The sequence below is a fragment of the Chroicocephalus ridibundus genome, chromosome 4, assembly GCF_963924245.1.
Source record: "Chroicocephalus ridibundus chromosome 4, bChrRid1.1, whole genome shotgun sequence".
NCBI lineage: Eukaryota > Metazoa > Chordata > Aves > Charadriiformes > Laridae > Chroicocephalus > Chroicocephalus ridibundus.
Genome location: NC_086287.1, coordinates 80088130 through 80107950, shown reverse-complemented (window position 1 = coordinate 80107950; position 19821 = coordinate 80088130). Strand labels below are relative to the sequence as shown.

Genomic DNA, 19821 nt, shown 5'->3' with positions numbered 1-19821 from the left:
AATGGGAGGAAAAATCAGAGCCGGCTTTGCATGCCACCGTTGCCTTCATAAAGCGTTCATAGTGAGAAGACACAAACCCAAAATCTGCTGACTTTATTAAAATATTAACAAGGTATAGTTAAAACTTTTGTACACTTATGCAAATGAGGTTGCTAGAACAAGGGAAAGAGGAGATTCCCCTGGGAGAAAAAAAAAATAAAATCAACAAAGTGAAAAGATCAACCATCCTTCCACAGCATGACAGCACGACACAAGAGGCAGCAGCTTGGGAATTCAGCAAGATAAATAAAAACCCTCCAAAGTTTAAGTAAATCATGGTTTATAAAGCTAATAGATTTAAATGAGGCATATGGCACCACTCTATAAAAAGGCCGCATTTGCCAGGGGACATTGGCAGTATTTTGGTGGCCGTGCTACACAGGTAAGGTATGCCTGAGGAGAACGGCCATGGTGGGCACCTCCCTGCGAGCTCTTTGGAAGGGCCAGCCCCAGTGGGCCATTCCCCGCGAGGTATCAGGCATACATACCGTGGAGATTTCAGCCTCTACGTGGGTTTAGCACCAAAGGTATCAGTGTGATTTAAACCCCAGGCTCACCAGCATAGCTCCAAGGTGGCCCCTGGGGCCAGGGCCCCAAGAGTGGCTGCAGCAGCATGAGGTCAGGGTCCGCCCCCTGCGAAAGGCGTACTGCACCCAGGAATGGGGACAGGACAAGCACTGGCTTTCTGGGGGCTAAAACTGCTGTGGCCCTCAGAGCCACCAGGGAAACTGGCATATAACGCCTAGTTTGCAGAACGTGCAGCTTATTAATGTGCTAGTGCCTTGGTGGAGCCTCTAATTAAGCACCGTGTTGAGCTGCACCCACACTTTGCTCTCATACCTCGGTAGAGAAAATGCCTTTACTTCTGACTTAACAGTGAGGAAGGGGAGGGGGCAGCATACCATTTGCTTAGTCTTTGTATGTTAATCAGTGCCTAAATTATTAATAGAGAAAAAGAAATTATTTACAAGGTGTTTGACGTAGACATGTCAGGATGTAGCAACGCTACCGTCAAGAGAAATACTCATAAAGAATCATGATATCTGTCTTGTCTTATTTATTTATTCCAGCCATGCTCAGAGACCCCTTTCTCCTGATAGCACCCAGAGAGGCAGGAGGAGACTGAGAGACTGTTTAAGGCCAGAAGAGACCACACTGAGGGTACGCACCTTTTCTAAATGCTGCACAGGGGTGATGGCTGCACAGAGAAATCAACAGCTTTAACTTTGCTTTTACTCCTGTTGTAAACATACCTGAAGCTCTGTTTGAAAGAAGAACTTCTGTGGGCACTGGGAACAGTCATAAATTTTATCTTCCTGCCCGTGGACTGCAAAGATGTGCTGCTGCAGTTTGTTTGCCTGTACAAAAACTGAAACGACATAGTACGATTAGTTAAGATTGCTTCATAAAAGACATCTTCTCTTGAACTACACTTTTACGATTGCAAAGACTCTAAAAAGTACAAGGATATCTGCCAGAGAAGTGCTGATACATTCGGTTCAGCAGAATTTCCTTACAAGTAGTCAATTTAGAGTCTCCAGGCTGACAGTCAGCTTACTTCTAACAGAGTCTAAATCCTGTATGGATTTTTGATATTTCACATAAAGCTAACGCTGTCCACGGGTAACTGGAAGAACTCAATCATGAGACCAAAGAGAGGACGTCACCACTCCTGTGGGGAGCCCTGGGCCCACGGCAGGTGCATCGGATGCATTTTTAATGCAGGACAACTGGGCCAGGAGAAACCTTGATGGCTGCTCTGGAATACACGTGGCCCAGAACAGCATTTCTGGCAGACACATGAATCTGAAAGGGCAGCCTTATCACAATTTTTAGACCTTTTAAATGGGTTTTCCATTCAGAATAAGAAAAAGATTATGATTAAACATCACAAATATCACAGCATCTGCATTGTGATTTTGAATTGACAATTATTCTGACTCTATCAAGTGAAATTTGGAAGTGAAACATATTGAACCGCAGGCTTTAGCTGTTTAAAAATATGTCTCGTTTCATTTTTGTCTCATTCTATATGAATGATCATCAGTAAGTGAAAATAGCTTCTTTAGCAGAATTAAACACATGCACTAAAAGAGTTATTTTACAGCACATTTCAGGAAAGGATAAACTCACACAAAAAGCAGGTTCTTAATCTTTGGGCCAAACCCTAAGCTGTGCCCCTTTGGTGACAACAAGTCCACAGTCACACACATCTGGACATGTAGATGTTAACTACTGTTTTCAGGAGCATATAAAAGGCAGCCTTTAACATGCATCCTGCAGATCCTTTAACCAAGATCACCCAAGATCGTTTGCACTGATGAGACAGCTTAAAACAAAGTACTGGGAAGGAATACCTAGCAGGCCCTCAGACTGGAGTTAGAAATGTGACACCACGAGCAAACTGGCCTTAAAAATACCTCTGAGAGAGCAGCTGGCAAAACTGTACAGCTGTAAAATTTGGTCTTCTCAAACCTTTACTCACGTGAGCCTCATCACTGTCAGTGACCTATGAGCTACCCGGCCTGTAAGGGTACTTGCTCACGTGAGTAAGGGCTTGCAAGGGCAGGTCCGTACCTTGCAAGTCCCGCGCTTGGGAACGCATCGCGCCTTCGAGCCACAAGCTACAACTTAAAAGGCTTCGAATTGTGGGGGCAATGCAGAGCCCGCCGCATGCGTCAGTGCTGCTCGGTGTCAAACGCCAGAGTGCTGCTCTTCGGAGCGAGTCCCAGTTTCAGACAGGCGATATTTTGAACATTTCCAAGCACGGTATTTCTTTCTCCCAAGGAAAGGAATACAGTATTTTACAAATCCCCCGAGTGTCATTTCTGGATCAAGCCATGCACGCTGAGGCTTGTCTTGGCCTCCCTGTCTTACCTGTGAAACAAACAGGGCATTTGAATGTGCCTCCCATACCCTCGAAGCTGTGCTCAATCAGGTGACACAGGAGCTTTGCCGGAGAGTCAAACATCTGGTTACACAGCTTGCACTCATGATTGATGCCTTCCTCTGCAAGGTTCAAATGATACAACTTGTTAGTGACACAGCAGATTAGCGTCGGGGATGCAGCAGTTGGTGAGAAACGCCCATGCCGTGCATTTCAAGGACCCGCAGACATTGCCAAGGCGGTCGCGCGGGGCGTTCGTGGGGACAGCCCCCGTCCCATCGAGGGGCACCGATTTTCCAGTGGGATGAAAGCAGCGCTGCCACCAACCTGCTGGGAACCCACGCGCCTGCGCCCAGGCAACACTGCACCACCCCAGCCTCATGTCCTACCACAAAGGGAGAGCATCCCTGCTCCAGGGATGGGCTATTAAATAGTCAAACAGCATTTGAAACTAATTTAACAGTGTGGATTCAACCAACAACACTGAAAGAGGGCTGAAATAACTTCACCTCAAACTACACTCCAAACGTACAGGAAAAAAGAAACTATCAGGGAATAGCAGGAGCCCTGAGCAGAGCGTCAGCCTTAGTTTTATAGCTCTTGCCTTCTTCCAAGCTGAAGAGACCATTGAAGGTATTTAAACGTCATTTGAAAGTGTAATTTCCATGCCATATATCTTAAGCACTGAATACACAGGGCCCATTTTAATTGCCCCTATCTTGTAGGTGAACTCACAGGGAAACAACAGTAATTATTGCTATTGTTTCAAGCCTACCACTTTTGCAAGATGATATGTTTCTCTGTTTACTTAAATTTGAGCTGAGCCTTTTTTTGAGGTACTGAGGCCATATTAAAGCAATTTTCACACATAAAATTAAACAGTCCTTTGATTTTCTTGAAGGGAGGGAGGGAATCGTAGAAACTTAGACAACATAATGTACAGTTTATATAAATCAGAAAGCACCTAAAATGTAAAAATATTGCGGATGGTTTCTGTAAAGACTTCCTGAAAATGTGTCTTTCCTTCACTGTGGCAGCACACGAACTTCTCATGAAAACTTATTTTAAAAACTACATAAATTCTGTCTTTTGATGTACACTCAGCTTCATTTTTATATCTTCAAATATCACCTACTTCAATTTTTAGTTCCAAGATAGCTAAGAAATGACTACATTATACCATGAACTAATCTCTTGCCAAATGCATCTGGACCTTGTGAATAATGCGAGCCTTCAGAAGCATGGTCTTTACTTACAATTGCTTTAAATTAGCTTTTTAGATCTTTAAAGGGGCTAAACAGAGGGTAATTATTGTTTTCTGTAAGGCCTTTGGTACTCTCAGGATCCCAAAGCCCTTTTACCATGCGGGAAGTGAGGTGCCAGGCAGGCAAGTGGCGGGGCTCTGTGTGGGATGCTGGGCACAGCCGTGCCCGGGCGCGTGGTGGCTGTCACATGTTTGCACCTTGGCACATTTGCAGCTGGAGGCAATTCCCAGAGCACGTGGGCCTTGAAGGGCCCTCCATGCAGTGTGAAAAATAACATTTAAAAAAAAAATAAATCCCTATGTAGCACCTTGTGCAGCAGCACGTGGTGCCGGTGAGCTGCCCGTGCCACCTCTGGACATGCGTGTGGCAGCGGGTGCTGTGCCCTGCAAAACAGCGGTGGCACGCAGGGCACTGAGGCGGCGGTGGGCAAGGGGGAGGCGTAAACAGGTGGGTTGGGAAGGAGGTAAAAAGAGAAAAGGAAAGAGAGAAAAGAGTCAAGAACAGAAAGATGAAAGGGCTGGTGACTCCACAGCAGCAGCTCCACAAATTCCCTGGGCAGCCATAACCGGGGACTGGGATATTTCTAGGATGAAACGAGGATATTTCTAGGATGCAATTCTCTGTTTGGGCAGCCACCACAGAGGAGCACGTCGCCCTCTCTGAAGGATGGCTTTCAAAACCTAACCCTCTCCCCTTGCCGTAGCATAAGGATGGCTTCTCACATCAGACCCTTCCCTGAAAAGTTTTGGCTTTGCGCGATCTTTGCCATCTGCTCCAGAGGGGAGGAAAGATGGGGAAGGGATACGTGCCTTGTGCTGAGCATCCTGCGCATGCCCAGCCACGTGGCTGCGTACAGCAACCCAACGCTGCAATAAACCTGGGGAGGACAAAGCAGGTACTGGGGGGAATGGAACAAATTCCTTCTATGAGTAAATCAGAGAAATCATGTTTGACATTAATTTTCTACCTTCCACATATTGGGTATTTGGAAAACAGTGATTCATGTACAGCCTACGGTCCTGTGTGAGCACACATGTTCATAAATACAGAGAGACACATACTGCTGATTAGACGACTGCTCCTTTTGCAGCCTAAATACCTATAATTTCAGTAAAATTAAAAAAACAAAACCACCAATGTTCTGCATTTCAATTGAAGTATATTCTTACCAGCTTGGTATGTTTAATTAGGTAACAGAGATTGTGTATTTTCTTGGCTGATCCCTGCAGTATTTTAAATAGTTAAACCCATAACAAACAAACTAAAACTCGAATGAAAAATAATAAAACATAATGGGTTCCTGCAGATCTGGAAATTTATCCCACTCGAGGCAAGACCTTTTGATTTGCAAATCCACTTCTGAATTATAAGGCCTTCTCCTCACCGGTGGGGGTTTTTATTCCACTCCCACAGGAGTCCATTATGTATTTCTTGTGTCTATAAAACCATCCAGGAAGAAAAAAGGGGGAAAAAAGTACCATGGTTAGCATGACAAACGTTTCTCTTTTCATGCATGTGTATTCAAAATATGAAAATGCCCAAAGATATAGATAGAATTGCTGCTATAATCACTCTCTCCTCTATGGCATTTTACAGCATATTATTTTACACAGAAGCACGGCGCATGTATAGGGATACTCAGTCACCTTTGGAGAATAATTCCCTGAATTATATAAGATCATATAGGTACATGCAAGGCGGCTTTTGGACAATGCGGCGTGACAGCCAATGCTCCAGTCAAACGTGTGGCGGGGGGCGTTAGCAACAGAAAACGTATAATCATTTCCCTCATTTTTACCCCCCCCCCCTTTTTTTTTTAAATATGACAAGCATCTATGAGAGACCTACATAACTCAAGTGAATTATGCAGCCCCTCTCATTTGTAAAATAAAATGCAGATTTTTACAGCTTGCTGTGCTAGATCTTCTCCCATTTCTCCAGAAGTGTATCTGTGCGGGGATCAATTGATTACGGGACTAAATGAGCAATGCGCAGCAAACAAGAATCTTGGGTTTCTTGCCTTCTTTTTTTTTCCTGAGCTCAAAATAATAAGCATTAATTTTACACTTCATTTCTCAAAAAAATAATAGGATGTGCTCTTGTTTAAAACAAGCAGGCCTGCTGGATTCTGTCAGGCTGAAACTATGTCAGGCCAAAAGAGGAACAGAGCGCTTTGTGTAAAAGTATCATGGGGAGATGATAGTATCCTGTAATGTTTTCAGTACCTACTTTTGTCTCCAAAAGCATTTGATCCCTGGCAGACACATACTTATTTCCATACTGGTCTTGAGGGAAGCCGTTAGGAATGAGAGCTGATTATCTGAATCCTGAAGGTGAAACCTGGGTGGTGCCCACTGATGTCAAAGGCAGGCATTTGTATAAATTTGGAGGTACATAATTTACTGCCTGTTAGCGAGGATAAGCGGGTTGCGCAGACCCAGCTGAAGCGCGGCGGCGAAGCACGTCGCTCATTGTTCCCAAGTTCGGGTGCGTTTGCAGGGTAGTTTTAAATATGTTGATAGGGTGCTTGGTAGCACTTACGCCGTCGTTCTGCCCATTTTAGAGTGGGAATACGCTTCTCCATAAAGCTATTTCTGCTGCAGCAATGTGCATTTAATACATATTACAATGAGTCTCCAAGCCTCTAAGAGAACCGACACTAGCAGCCTCCTGGCGAGGATGCAGTATAATTAATAATGCTGTATTAAACCCATGTACTGTATCAGCTGCATTTCTAATTATAACTATATTAATGGCAACATAAAAGTATGCATTAACACTGTCGTGTACCGACACGTTATCACACCAATAGCAAACAGGAGATTTGAACAATAAAAATCAAGATGGCATTGTCTTTACTGTTAGTTAAAACTTCTCTCTTCAACTTGATTTAATAAAGCAAAATTTTCCCTTATGGAATAACTGCAATAGTCCTAATTTGAGAGATCGTGTAAGACAATCTGATGCTCACTCCTGACAACGTGTACATCCCGTACTAGAGCTTCCCAGACCAGTGTATTTCTACTCCACTGCAGCAAATTAAGGCAATAAAGGGGAATATCTTTCCTGTACTCAGATGTACACATGCATGAGTTAACCACACTTTTAATAAACTTTGAAATACTGTAATTCAGTGTAACAAAGCATTAATATACTGTGTTCACAGAGAACCTTCTCCTGTCCATTATATCATAAACCTGGTAGAATTAAATAGGCCATGTAAGGAGTGCTCTAATTATAATAAATAGAAATTGGAATGAACGCAGGGAAATAAAATGAAAACTGCATGGAACTATTCCGTTTATGCAATTCATTTCCCAGTAAATAAGTAAGGAAAGGGAAAAATTTATAACGTAAGAAAAGCAGGAGCTTGCCCAGTAATTTCTTCCATGTGGCTGTGGAGGAGCAAGGGGCTGGGACCAGGGTAGGATGGCAGTGGTGGACACCTCCTTCCAAAACAAAGCCTGCAGAGAACCACTTCAACTGGCACGACTTCACCACTGGTTTTCATTAAAAACAATCCATCGACGGAGGTAAAACCAAGGCCTGAGAACACGATGCAACTGCCACCAGGGGATGGCAAATTTGCAGATGCTCACATTGGATGAAGACGATGTCTGTCGTACGGACAACATTTCTTCATCACCATTGCCACCTAAGCCCCTGACCTGCTACACAAACCATTTGGACCACATCGCTCCATTACGTTTTTGTAATTAATCCCGGAAGACGTAGCTGAGCCCTTCCCTTGCCAGCGGGGCGGCTGGAGGGCGAGGAGACCCCTCGCTCCTGCCCCGGCAGGGACTGGCGGCACAGAGCCGCTCTGTGGCACAGCGCCCCAGCGATTAGGCAGCCCGGGCGGTGAAAGGCAGCGGATTGATGGTGTGGCAGCAGAAATGTCACCTGGGGAGCTGGGTGCCGTCCTCGCAGGGATGCTGGAGGTCAGTTACTATGGCAACGCCGAATGAGCTCAACCTTGTAACTGACCCTTATCTTTTTTTGATCTGTGGCCCACTTGGGACCTTGACTGGAAATCAACTGGAAAATAATCTGGTCACATATCAGAAAGAAAACTATTTATACTTATTTATCCAGGTAGAGCTCATATCTCCCTTTGACGATTCTGCCAGACTAAAGACACCCGTCATGTTCCCGCAGCATTTCACGCAGCTGTGCCGAAACACCCGGCTCCGTGCTGCGAGAAACCATGCCAAACCCCCCCCTCCGCCACCACAAAACACACACACAAACTGCCACAGATATCTGTGCTCATGGCTCTACTGATATATTGCCAAAATCTTGCCTTGCTTGCAGTCCCTGACTTGCCCGTGTGGATAAACATACACCTACACCGCTTCTTGAATGGTTTAATATTTTATGTTGGTATCTGCTACTCATATTCTTTTGTGCTTTATCTCTCTGCTGAAATATGATTCTGCTTTGAAATATATTTATATGATCTAGAATGGCACAACGCTGATGTCTTTTATGAGCCGAAGATTGTTTAATAAAACCTTGCATTCCTGCTTCATCCTTATGACAATTTTACTATTATAAGTTTTCAAGGGATATGAGAGCTGTCCACTGTGGTTAGAAACATCGCTTTAATGAAAAATGATAACATAGGGACTTGGATTTTTCTAGAAACTATGTATTTTTTTTATCTTTATTTTGTTGGGTTTCCTTACATTTGCTTTTGGATGAGACTCATTAAAATCAGTCCTGTTCTTCATGGTTTTCCAAGGGATGGGCAGACCGGACAAGAGTCTGACAGCATGAAGCGGCTCTTACTGTTCTCCAGCTGGGGAAGCTCTCTGGGGGAATGGGATTTGGGAAATCAGGGAAGATATTAGGAGACAGAAGCTGCAGGACCTGCTGGCAAACATAGGTGCTAGAGGATCCACCTATGGATTCCCAGTAACAAACTCCAAGGCTTCATGTGATGTACTTCTTATACGCATCTGTGGCCTCAAAAAGGTATTCTTTTCCAGGCTAAATTAGCCTAACCATACAACAGGCTTTAAACTCTTTTCATCATCTCAGGGGGCTGCAAGCTCAAAATATGCAGAATTAGATGCCAAATTATTTATAGGGTAGCTTGTAAGTTCACTGCCTCCAGTACATGTCAGTACACTGCAATATTAAAATGACCATTAAAAAGAAGCACGGTCCCAGAGGGACTCGGGATGAGATTGCAGGGAGTTTCCCACTGGCCGTGACGGCGGTTCCTGTGCTGCTCCAGAGCCCCTGCCTCCCCCCTGGCCATGGGCTGCGTGCTGCCCCCCACTGCACTGCTTGCCTAAGGGGAAGGCTGAACCTCAGACACACGAGATGGGTGTCTGCCAAGCCCATCTTCATCAGCTTAATTTTTGGTTTACAAGAAAAATAAAATCTGAAAGTTCAAAGGAGTTCATGCGTTGTGCATCATCTATCTGCTGAGTGCAGAGCCCCAGAGGGACCCTGCCTGCAGAGCTTTATTTCAGATTTAGATATTAATCTGAGAAACTGCATAAAGATAATTCATAGAAATGCACTACACTTTAGCACAGTAACTTCACACTCTAGCAGCCTTTCTCTGAAAACGCTTTTTTATAATGGCCTATATTAAAACTTCTTGTGGACTAAAGAAGTCTGATACGTCCGGCTGTTCCTTCACAATAGTTCATTAAGGAATAACTCCAGTGGCTTCAATGGAAATGCAAAATCTGTACTGGAAAAGAAACACGTTACCTTTGAGTGTGCAAGCCCATACACACACACACAGAATGAGTCTGGATAAAGCTAATGAACCCCTAAGAATAGCTAGAGGTTAATAAAAACATCATATTCCCACACAACTCAACCCTAGTCATGTATATTAATGTTTTGATATGTTCACAGCTGTATTATTTCAAGTTTAATGTTGTTACCTGGTGGAACTGAAGTAATGCAGACCTGAACCCAGGCCCATGGCCACACAGCCCCGTTCCCTGTACTAACCTCCCTCATGCCATCGCGTCACTTAATAAGCCTGAATATCCCTTATTACTCCTGGTCTCTTCTCCACACTCTTCTCTTCCCTGCATTGCTATGCACCAGGAACACGTCCGTCCTCAGATCCTATTGACAATATCACGTCGAAGAGCTCAATACAGACAAACAGCAATAACTAGTATCTACTTGGCATCTATTCTTCTTGTGAAATTAAAAATTAAAATTAAAACATCATTATACTCTTATTAAACATCCCACTGGAATATGCCAAGTGCTTTTCAAACATGCAAAGCTTTAAACTGAGTTTAAACGGGTGTAAAGCCCTTTTTACTCATTTTAAAGGCCTGGCACATTCCCCAGCCTCAGCACCAAGGCCACCGGAGCTGCAAGGTGTCCCCTCTTTACCACGTCCCACCCAGACCTCCTGCAGACCCAGGGACCATGGTCGCGCGGAGGCCCCCAGAGCTGCCAGGACCAGAGCAGGAACTGCCAAAGGCAAAGCCTTCCCCCTTCCCCACAGCCCCCTCCCCTGCCCGGGCACCTGCGCAGGGGGTGGCAGCTGCCTCCAGCAGCTCTGCTTCAAAGCCAAAGGCTGGGTGCATTTTCATCCGCCCAAAGGCAGGTTCCTGGGCTTCATCTCCCAAAGGGGTGGGGATCCATGGCAGGGCAGCGTTCAGCCCCGGCTGCCAGCCCCCTGCACTAGCCGGGGGCACTCGGAATAGCGCATGATATTTTTTAAACACGCAAAATCCCGCTGATGCGTGTCACCGATCTTCAGATTACAGTTTCTCAAGTACACATTGACATGATAGACTATAAATCTATCATGTAAATAATCATCAGATTAATGGTCTCTAATAGTATATAATTAACATGACAGACAGGCTACAAGCCAGTTGTTGTCAACTACACTCAGCAATGCACAGAGTAGGAGAAAGCTGTAAACCACTTCCATGACGGCACTGGGGAAGCAGAAACACTGGTAAAAGAAGGGACAAAAACAGAACGCATAGAAAATGAAAACACTTCTAAACATACAATTTAACAGAGAAACACTGAAGGTTCTTCCAGGCATCAAAGTATGATAAATGTCAAACTTTTTTTTTTCTGGGGGGGGGAGGAGGTGGGGGTGGAAGAGTTTTATTTGCATCAGCAAAGAAAAATTCAGTTATCCCTATAACATGGTTATTCGGTTATCCCATAAACATAGAAATACATATCTAGTGATGTAAGCTTCACAGCAGTATCAGCTATGGTCAAATTAAAGCTTATATTATATAGATATCTGGGAAATGATGCTGTGGGCATAAATGATAAGTGCAAGTGAAAACCAACCATGAGCATTATTTCTGTTGCAGATCACCAAACAGCTTAGAAATGGGCCAAATGCCGCACTCCTGTAATGTTGGGACAGTTTGCACCCACTTATTCAGATTAAACAAATACATTTCTTTTAAATATGAATTCACCTTCTTTTCTTTTTAAGAAACAGTACTGTTAGGGAAAAGCCTCTGGTTGAAAACCAATCTCTTATGGCATTGTTATCAGCTTACAGACCAAAATTCTGAAATTCTTCTTTAAAATACATGCAGATGAGTAGGAAAATGGAAACATCTCTCAGCTTTCTCTTGGAAAAAAAAAAAATAAAAATGATAGTTACCCAGCTATCTTGACATGATCATTTAGCACAACTGCACCAGAGCTTACTTGTTCACACGAGGGCTGAACACACGTCACAGCCCAGCCCCAGAGAGGCTCCTGTCCCCAATCCCTACCCCGAGGTGCCTCCTGCGCTACCTCTCCCCACGGACGATGGCAGGAGCTCAGGGACACAAACCAGTTATCGGAGCTGACAAAATGAGATGCCATTGCCAACAGAGAGAACCAAGGGTGACTAAATAAGGTCTGGCTGGCTAAGATAGGTGACTAATTTTGCATGGCATGAATATCTCTCAAAGCTCGTTAAGTACAAATATGCCCAAAAGAATGAAAAACCCCTATCAGACATATTTTAAGTCAGGAATCCTAAGGTGCAGGAACGCATGATATTCCTTAAGGCAGTCAAAAAGAAGAATCTGCATGAAAACAAGAAAATATCTTAAGCATCTCTGCATTATGCAGACATATATTCTTGTACTGTGGGAATATGCACAAGTGAATGTACAGAGCATCCCCCATTGATGTTGATGGGATTTGCTCGATTAACACTCCACAGTCCAGGTGGAAATCATACCCTGTAGCAGCTTCATCTCAAATAAAAAGAAAAGCTGTAACCCAGCGACCTTTTGGAAGAGATCTCACTGCCAAGCAATGACTCTGCATAGCACAGACCATAAAGGTACTCTCGGTAGCACTTATCCAACATACAAACAGTGATTACAATACATAAAACCTAATATCAAACTAATATCACCTTTACATTTGTTCTGCACGTGAGCCAGCCAGCTTGCACCCTTCACGTCTGATCCAGAGCTGGATTTATCCTGCCCAAGAAGCTGGACAGGCAGCACTTAGGCAGTGGTCTGAGCTCTCTGCAGAGGGCTACGTTCGCACACCTTGTGCAGCTGCGCAGGGCAGCAGCAGGTTGGCAACATGGGCAGAAACCTTCTTCCAGGCTCCTAAACTCAAAGTACTTTGGCTTTTGCCTTTGTAAACAAAACCCTTTCTATTTTATTATGTGAGTAGCTCAGTCAGGCATATGGCTGTTGGCAGATACGCTGTCACTGCATAAGATGGCCAGCTTGGTTTTATTTATTTTGTTTTGAAACACATTTTCTTGATTTTGTATGTCATTAGCTTTTTAGTCCATTAAGGAAAGCCATGTGCAAACTCATGCTGTAGACAGACTCCAGAGAACATATGTGGGCTGTGACAGAAAACTTAGTGTAAGATATAAAGAAAGTCTGTATTTTTGCTCAAATAAAGGGATCTGGAAACGCTGATCCTATGATGGTGCCGACGAAGCCCTCTTCCAGCCGTGGGAAAGCACGAGTGTGCCACCGTATCAAAACACAACATCCAGGAGGATCTGACGGCTCATTAACAGCGGGACTCCTACACAGCTATTTTTGCTTAAACTCACCCAGATCTCAGGCTCATGACATTGTACAGGTTTCCTGGGCTCTCCATGACTCCACTCATTCTCAGAAGTTACATTTTTTTAAAAAACACCAAGCCCCAAGGCCCTGACCACAAGGAAGCGCTAAGAAGTTCCCAGCAGCAGAGGGAAGCAGGGCCAAGCAGGACGGCACCTTCAGGGGGTGGGCCCAGTAACGGACTGGAGCCATGCAGAGGTGGCCGAGATGATGTGGAAAGGTCTAAAGGTGTTGTAGGACTGCTGCAGAGAAGGGCCTCATGTGCATTCATTGAACTTGAAATAGATTTCGGGGCATCCACCTAATAAGCCCAGATGAGAAGAAGCATATTCCACAGCCCTGCAAAAGTTACTGAGGAACAGTGAAAAATGAGAGGAAAAATCAAGCCGCTTTTCAGCTGCTCCCTCAAATAAAGTAAGACCCTAAATCAAGCTGTCATGGAGTCCCTGTTTGAACCAAAAAGGAGGAAGCAATAAAGGTTTGTCAGAGACCTGCTACCCACCATTTTATTCCTCATTTTTCTTGTGAGTTCTTATTTTAAGCTCCAATTCAACAATCGGCATTAAGAATTCGGCATTTGCTCCTGTCACCCCAGAGAGGTAGGGAAGATACAAATCGTATATATGCAAAATAGTTACGAACTCTGATAACAATACTTTGCCTGTAGGCAAAAATTGACTTTTTAAATGGCAGCCACTACAGTAATGTTAGCCTAAGACCCGCCCTTGCAGGATTTTCCTCTGCTTAGTAAAAACAAGTTACGCGGTGAAAGGAAAGGGAAGGAATTAGGGTACAAAATGGGAACCGTTTTTGTGGGAAGGGGGGAAAACCAAATCATAAAATAAAAATAGACAATCAGTATGATTAAACTATAAATACACGTGCTGTGCAGACCTGGAGAGGGTGAAATGGCACTTCTGTAGCCATAGGGTCAGCAAGCAGCTCGACCAAGGTCTGTTGCCCAAAGCCCCCAGTTCCAGCTCCCCATCCCAACCAGCAGCACCCCAAGAGCCCCGGCCTTGGGACACCTTCCACACACAGCATATCCTTTGGGAAAAGTGCCTACAGGGGATGGATCTAAACCAGCGACCCGAGGAACCTGCAGCAGACCGTGCCTACCCTTTACCTTTCTGTTCCTTATGATTACCAACAGAAAATGCATTAGTGCACAAGAGAAAGTGTAAGAACAGGGCTCCCTTTCTGATCACACCTGAGGCTCACGGAGCCACAGAGTCCAGCTCCTCGGGGGAGCACTTTGGGAAACCCGGAATGCCCCAGTGGCACCCGTGTGCCCCAGCTGCCCTGAGGCCACCCAGCCCGGGCGTGAACGGACACTCTCTTGTCACACAACAGCACTGCTGAGTTGCAGGGCACATCCCGGGAAGCCGCACACAGGCAGCGCAGCACGCACAACGGTTGAATCTTTGCAGCTAGATGAGCATCAATTACGCATTGTATCAAAACCCAAAATGCTCGAGCATGGAGCAGGCAATTGAAAGCAGCAGCATGAGCAAAGCAAATGCCAAAGAAGTGAAAAATATGTCCAAAACTGTGACAGAGCGCTTGGCTACTTTTCATGTGACACTGTCAATCGTCTCTCATCGAAGACCTCAAATACTTGGGAAGAGATTACAGAAATATTCAAAGATACAATATTTGTATTTTGAATGTTAATTTGACACAAAGGAGTGTGCATGAGGGAATGTTTATAATCAGCACTCCAATAAACTCACAAATGACTCTAGTATTTTATAAGCTTGTTAGAAACAAATCACTCCCTTAGCTTATATTTACTTACTGATGAATCATAAAAGGCCTCAATACACAAAGAGTAAATTCAGAAATGTTTTCCTCTTGTTTTATCTTCTATGACGATACTGAAATCCTCTCGTTTAGGCTGTGGTTCCCAACCATGCCCCTCCTGGTTTTACGGCTAAATATCGATTTCTCCGTAGGAGCAGAGTAGTTTTGAACCTCGGTTCCTGCCCCCAAACCCCCTGTAAAATAGTTGCCCTGCTCTGGAGCTGAACTGCCGTAGCTGGCGTTGCCTCCTGCCCTGGTGCTGCCTGGAGGGGCGTCCAGGGGACCACGGCCAGTTGTGCAAATTTACGCAGCGGTGAAACTGCAGTCCAAGTACTCGGTCTCCTGCACACCTCCTGGAGCAATGCACGAGTCAGCAGAGCAAAAGTATACAAAAAGAGATTCTGCGATACAGCCATAAACCTGCAACGGTCCTGAACAGCCGTAAGAATTGCAAAACACATCAACTGCTTCAGTTGGCCTGCAAAGGCGAGGTGTCAATACCATACAGACCCCAATTACCACCCAAACACCCTGCACACTGTCGATGCAACAGCCCATTAATTGACCGTAGCTGAAAACCCCTTTTAGCCTGTTTAAAGGCACTGGGATGCTTTAATGCAATACAAGTCATGCTTCAGCAGACAATGTAACATCTACACCTTCCAAATGCTATTAGTTATACGCCAGCTCAAACCAATAACGCTCTAGTTGCGAGCACAGGAGACCAGTGCTAGCCATCGACTCCTGGCAGTAGCCATGCCATCGTACCTATGTGTGCGATGATGGCTGGGTTTCAGAATTAATTGCTTCATAGGTCGGCATGCTGGATTCACAAGCGGTAAGTAACACAAATGGAGGGAAACAAAAGTTGGCAGAACAATGCCTCATTTTTCTAATGTAACTAAGTGCTGCGCACAGTAATGGGAGTGGTGGGGATACTCGCCTTTATGCTCTTATTTACCTGATTAAAAGAATACGGGGATATTCTAACGCAGGTTTTTACTTAATGTACAGTTAAGCATTACACAAACATTTTATTGTGGTCTTTAAAGATGATCTATTTACACTAGCTGAAAAAAATCACACACCACATTCAAGCATAAGTGCTTGCGGTAGACACACAAATGCAGGGCGACTTTGCAGAAGTAATTGTAACATGGGCTTTTATTCAGCCCTGTTGCTTCACACACAGGCATCAAACACATTTTCACTATCCTTTAAAGATGAACCAAATGCTGCCACGGACCGAGCTGGCTGGACACGCATCAGCTTTGTAACTGCGCTAAGATGTTGAAGCAAATAAACACAGTCAGCCTACCCACAGCCCCCCCATCCGCTGGTGCTGCTGCAGGGCAAGGCTGTGAACTCGGGAGTGACGGCGCGAGCTTGCGGCTGCTCACCCGGCTCCCGTGGTGGGAGACCACAGCAGCTTCTCGTAAGATTTTGAGGCGGTTTCTGTAACCTGCCTGGTGCTGGGGCTGGCCTGGTGGTCTCCGCAGGATGCTGTGAATCACTGCAGTGTTGCAGAATACGTTAACAAAGGTTGCCTGAATTCGCACAGCCCCTGCTATTACTAAACATGATTCAGGTATGTATTGAGTTGAGCCAATTAATCATTACAAACATACATACCTTACAGCTTAGGATTCACATTTCCAGAGTACATTATAGGATGCTTTTATTTCTAGAAATTTTAATGGTGGCCATGAGAATAATATTGTTATTTTTTAACTACTGCATAAGCCATAAAGCGTTGTACAGGAATTTACTGAGTACAAAGTTGACAAGTGGTACACTTTGAAAATCTGCTAATGCTGGAAAATAAAACTCGGGGCTCCAAAGCCACTGCCATGTGGCACTCCTGCAGCACCTTCTGTGCTCCTCCAAAGGGACAGAGACCACCAGTCAGGGAGCTCAGCTCCCTCACCCCCACTCTGGCCAGCAGCTGGAGCAAAGGGAGAGCCCATGGATGGAGCGGCCCAGCAAAGGTGCGGGCGAGAGGTCTGATGGAGAAGCCTGGGTAAAGGAAGGTGGAGAGAGGCTCACCCCGCACAACGCTGTTCCCTGCATTTCCATACCGCTCCTGTGCAAAACTGCCTCCAGCTTCCCTTTGCTGACTGTAATGCAATGCCTCCAGTACCATAGCTGGGAGGTTCAGCTCTCTGGGGCACATCTGCGTTTTAAAAGCGATGCTGGTGTCCAAAACTTCAACCACATAAGCCAGTAGCAAGGTTTGTAGCCTGTACCCCTGTGTCTCTGGGGCTGAGCTTAAAGACCAGCACCCCACGTGCCACCAGGCGAGGGGGCCTGCTCAGCCCCCCACACTTCATCTCCAGGTGGTGCGGAGGGGTAGGGGGACGTGGCGTCTGTGGGGGAGGATTCCTTAAACACTGTTCAAACATCGGCACTTCAGCCCGGAGAGAGAACAGCAGACTAATCCTCAACCACTCAATAAATTTCATGTCTAAAAGGGCAGCAGGAAAAAACACATGATTTCTCAGAGAGGAAGAAAATTATTGTGGGCACATGAAACGCTAACGACGCAGGAAACAAACAACCGAAGGAAAACCCATACAAGACATGTCAGGGTTTTGCAAGGAAAATGCAGACAGGATGCCATGGTGTGTGTCAGACACCTCAATGCTGGTCTGCTTGAAATCCTTGGGATTTTCCCAACTCCTTTGGGATTTGGGCTGCAATTCTAACACTGTAGCTCCATCTTTGACATCATAGAAACAGAAGCATGAATTTGAAAAGGAAAGAAGTCATGTCATGAAGAAAACAGAAAAATAAACTTTCAGGTGAGGAATGGTCACGTCAGTCTAAACGACCGAGTACAAAAAGTGCATTCTTCATTTACAAAAGTGTCCCAAGTACAGTGCCCTCAAGGATTCTCCTTTGAGTTATCCATTTATTTTTGAAAGCTTCTCTGGAAAAACAGGAGTTCCTTAACAAATTAATTTTGAAGCAGGAACATTTTGGTATTCTTTTTCAGTAAACACGTGACATTTTCGACACCAGTTTAGAAATTCAGTAAGAGCAATAATTAATAAATACAGGTGAGTAACTTATGCCATGTGTTAATGAAACACAAAAGCATTTCTCGTGTGTCACTATGTTTCGTGATCAGGTGAGAAGCAGTTGCAAGGTTTAAGAGAAATCACAAAAGCGAAAAAGTGTCTATTGCACCAAGATTTTATACCACATACTTGTGCCAAGAGCGTCTCTACCAGAAATTCCTGCCTCAAAGGATACTTTCATTTCATGCACTCAGTTATTTTCTGTGCTGTGTCCAATGTGCATGGAAGGGATTCACCTGTGCTTGGCAGCCATCAAGATCACATAGCAGCTGAAGCATCTCATCAGTTTTGTTTAACAGTGAAATCACGTGGATAATTAATACACAGAGAGCCGAGCACCTGTTTCAGAAACAACTTGTGCACAAACAGCATCAAACTTTTCTCGTGGCCTCCCACATCTCTTCCTCCTGCCTTTGGCTACCGCCAGTGCCCTGGGCAGTTGTACACTTGCTTTGGTCAACGTACACAAGATACGGGTACGCGTGCATTTTGTGAAAGCCACCTTGTACAGGGAGGAGGAGGAGCTGGGACAGCTGTGGGTAGGTGAGCTGCGGCTCTCCCAGGGAACTGGTTCTGCCGGTGGTGGCTTGGAGCTGGCCCCTGCATGATGCCCTGGCCCGGGGCAAGCCCGTTCCCTCGCCTGCCTACACCGTCCTGCTGCAGCACCAGGGCAAGTGCATAAGCAGGTGCAGCCTGCCCCGCCAGGCAGCGGGACTGCGCCCATCGTCCCCAGACAGCCTGCCTCGAGTGCTCCTTATTTCTGTGAATAAACCCAGAACAATCCAATCCTCCAAAGGCTGACAGGACACACAGGGCACAGCCCAGCCTGGGTCCAGGGCTGCCCCCTGCCTCCACGGATGGCATATCTCCCTGAGGAGGGGAGCGCATCTGCCACTTTTGGCCATGACCAAAGCCAGGCACTTTAAGCATGAGTGGTGACGACCCCAGGGCTTCCTAGTGGGGTCTTTGCTGGGCTCGGTATTGCCGGCAGTGCCATGCCACCCCACTGCCTGCACAGCGAGCACAGGCAAACCCCAGCCTAGGCACTGGGACCTCATCACAAAGCAATACAAAAGCAAAACCTGCAGCATCATTTATGCTCTTACTTGGCAGATGCTAAAAGCCGCCAATACCATCCTATTCCTGCTACACACAAGTGAAATCAGAGGAAGAACTTCTCCTTGCAGCCCTTGTGTCACAAGTTCGTCACTCTGTGCCACGTCCCCATTCAGCACGCACGGGGCTGCACAGGCACAATTGCTCGTCCCCCGGCCACACACCAGGGAGCTTCGGCAGCAGCCAGCACATGCAGGCAGGTCTGAAACCGTATTAGAGTCCAGGTGCCGCATCTCTAGTTATTACAGGGTCTTCACTCACACACACAGAGTTTAAATAACCAGTGACGATTTTAAGAGTTTTCATCGCACTGTTTGGTTTCCTTTTGCTTTTCTTTTCAAAGCAAAGGATGCATTAACCAGTACAGATTTTTTAAAAGAATTAATTATCACCAGCATCAAGTCAAGCTCCCCGGTGCCTCACTGTCCAGCGCCTACCCAATTCCTCTTCCCTTCCAGTGAAGGATCTGCCGTCTCTGCACCGTCCTTGTGCTTTGGAGCCTTAAAGCACTATTAAAATCAATTCACTTGGTGTCAAAAGCTCTCATTCTTCTTACACCCACC

General features: G+C 45.4%; 1 protein-coding gene across 6 annotated transcripts in view; it reads right to left on the bottom strand.

Moving 5' to 3' along the window:
• Positions 1-19821, bottom strand: part of ZNF423 (zinc finger protein 423) — a 234594-nt gene that overhangs the window by 20564 nt on the left and 194209 nt on the right. For all 6 annotated transcript variants that reach the window (XM_063334411.1, XM_063334413.1, XM_063334415.1 and 3 more), the window contains 2 exons: positions 2917-3048; positions 1293-1408 (listed from right to left, as the gene is read on the bottom strand). In XM_063334411.1, coding sequence (XP_063190481.1) covers positions 1293-1408; positions 2917-3048 — 248 coding nt within the window. Of the gene's footprint in view, positions 1-1292; positions 1409-2916; positions 3049-19821 lie in introns of those variants that run through there.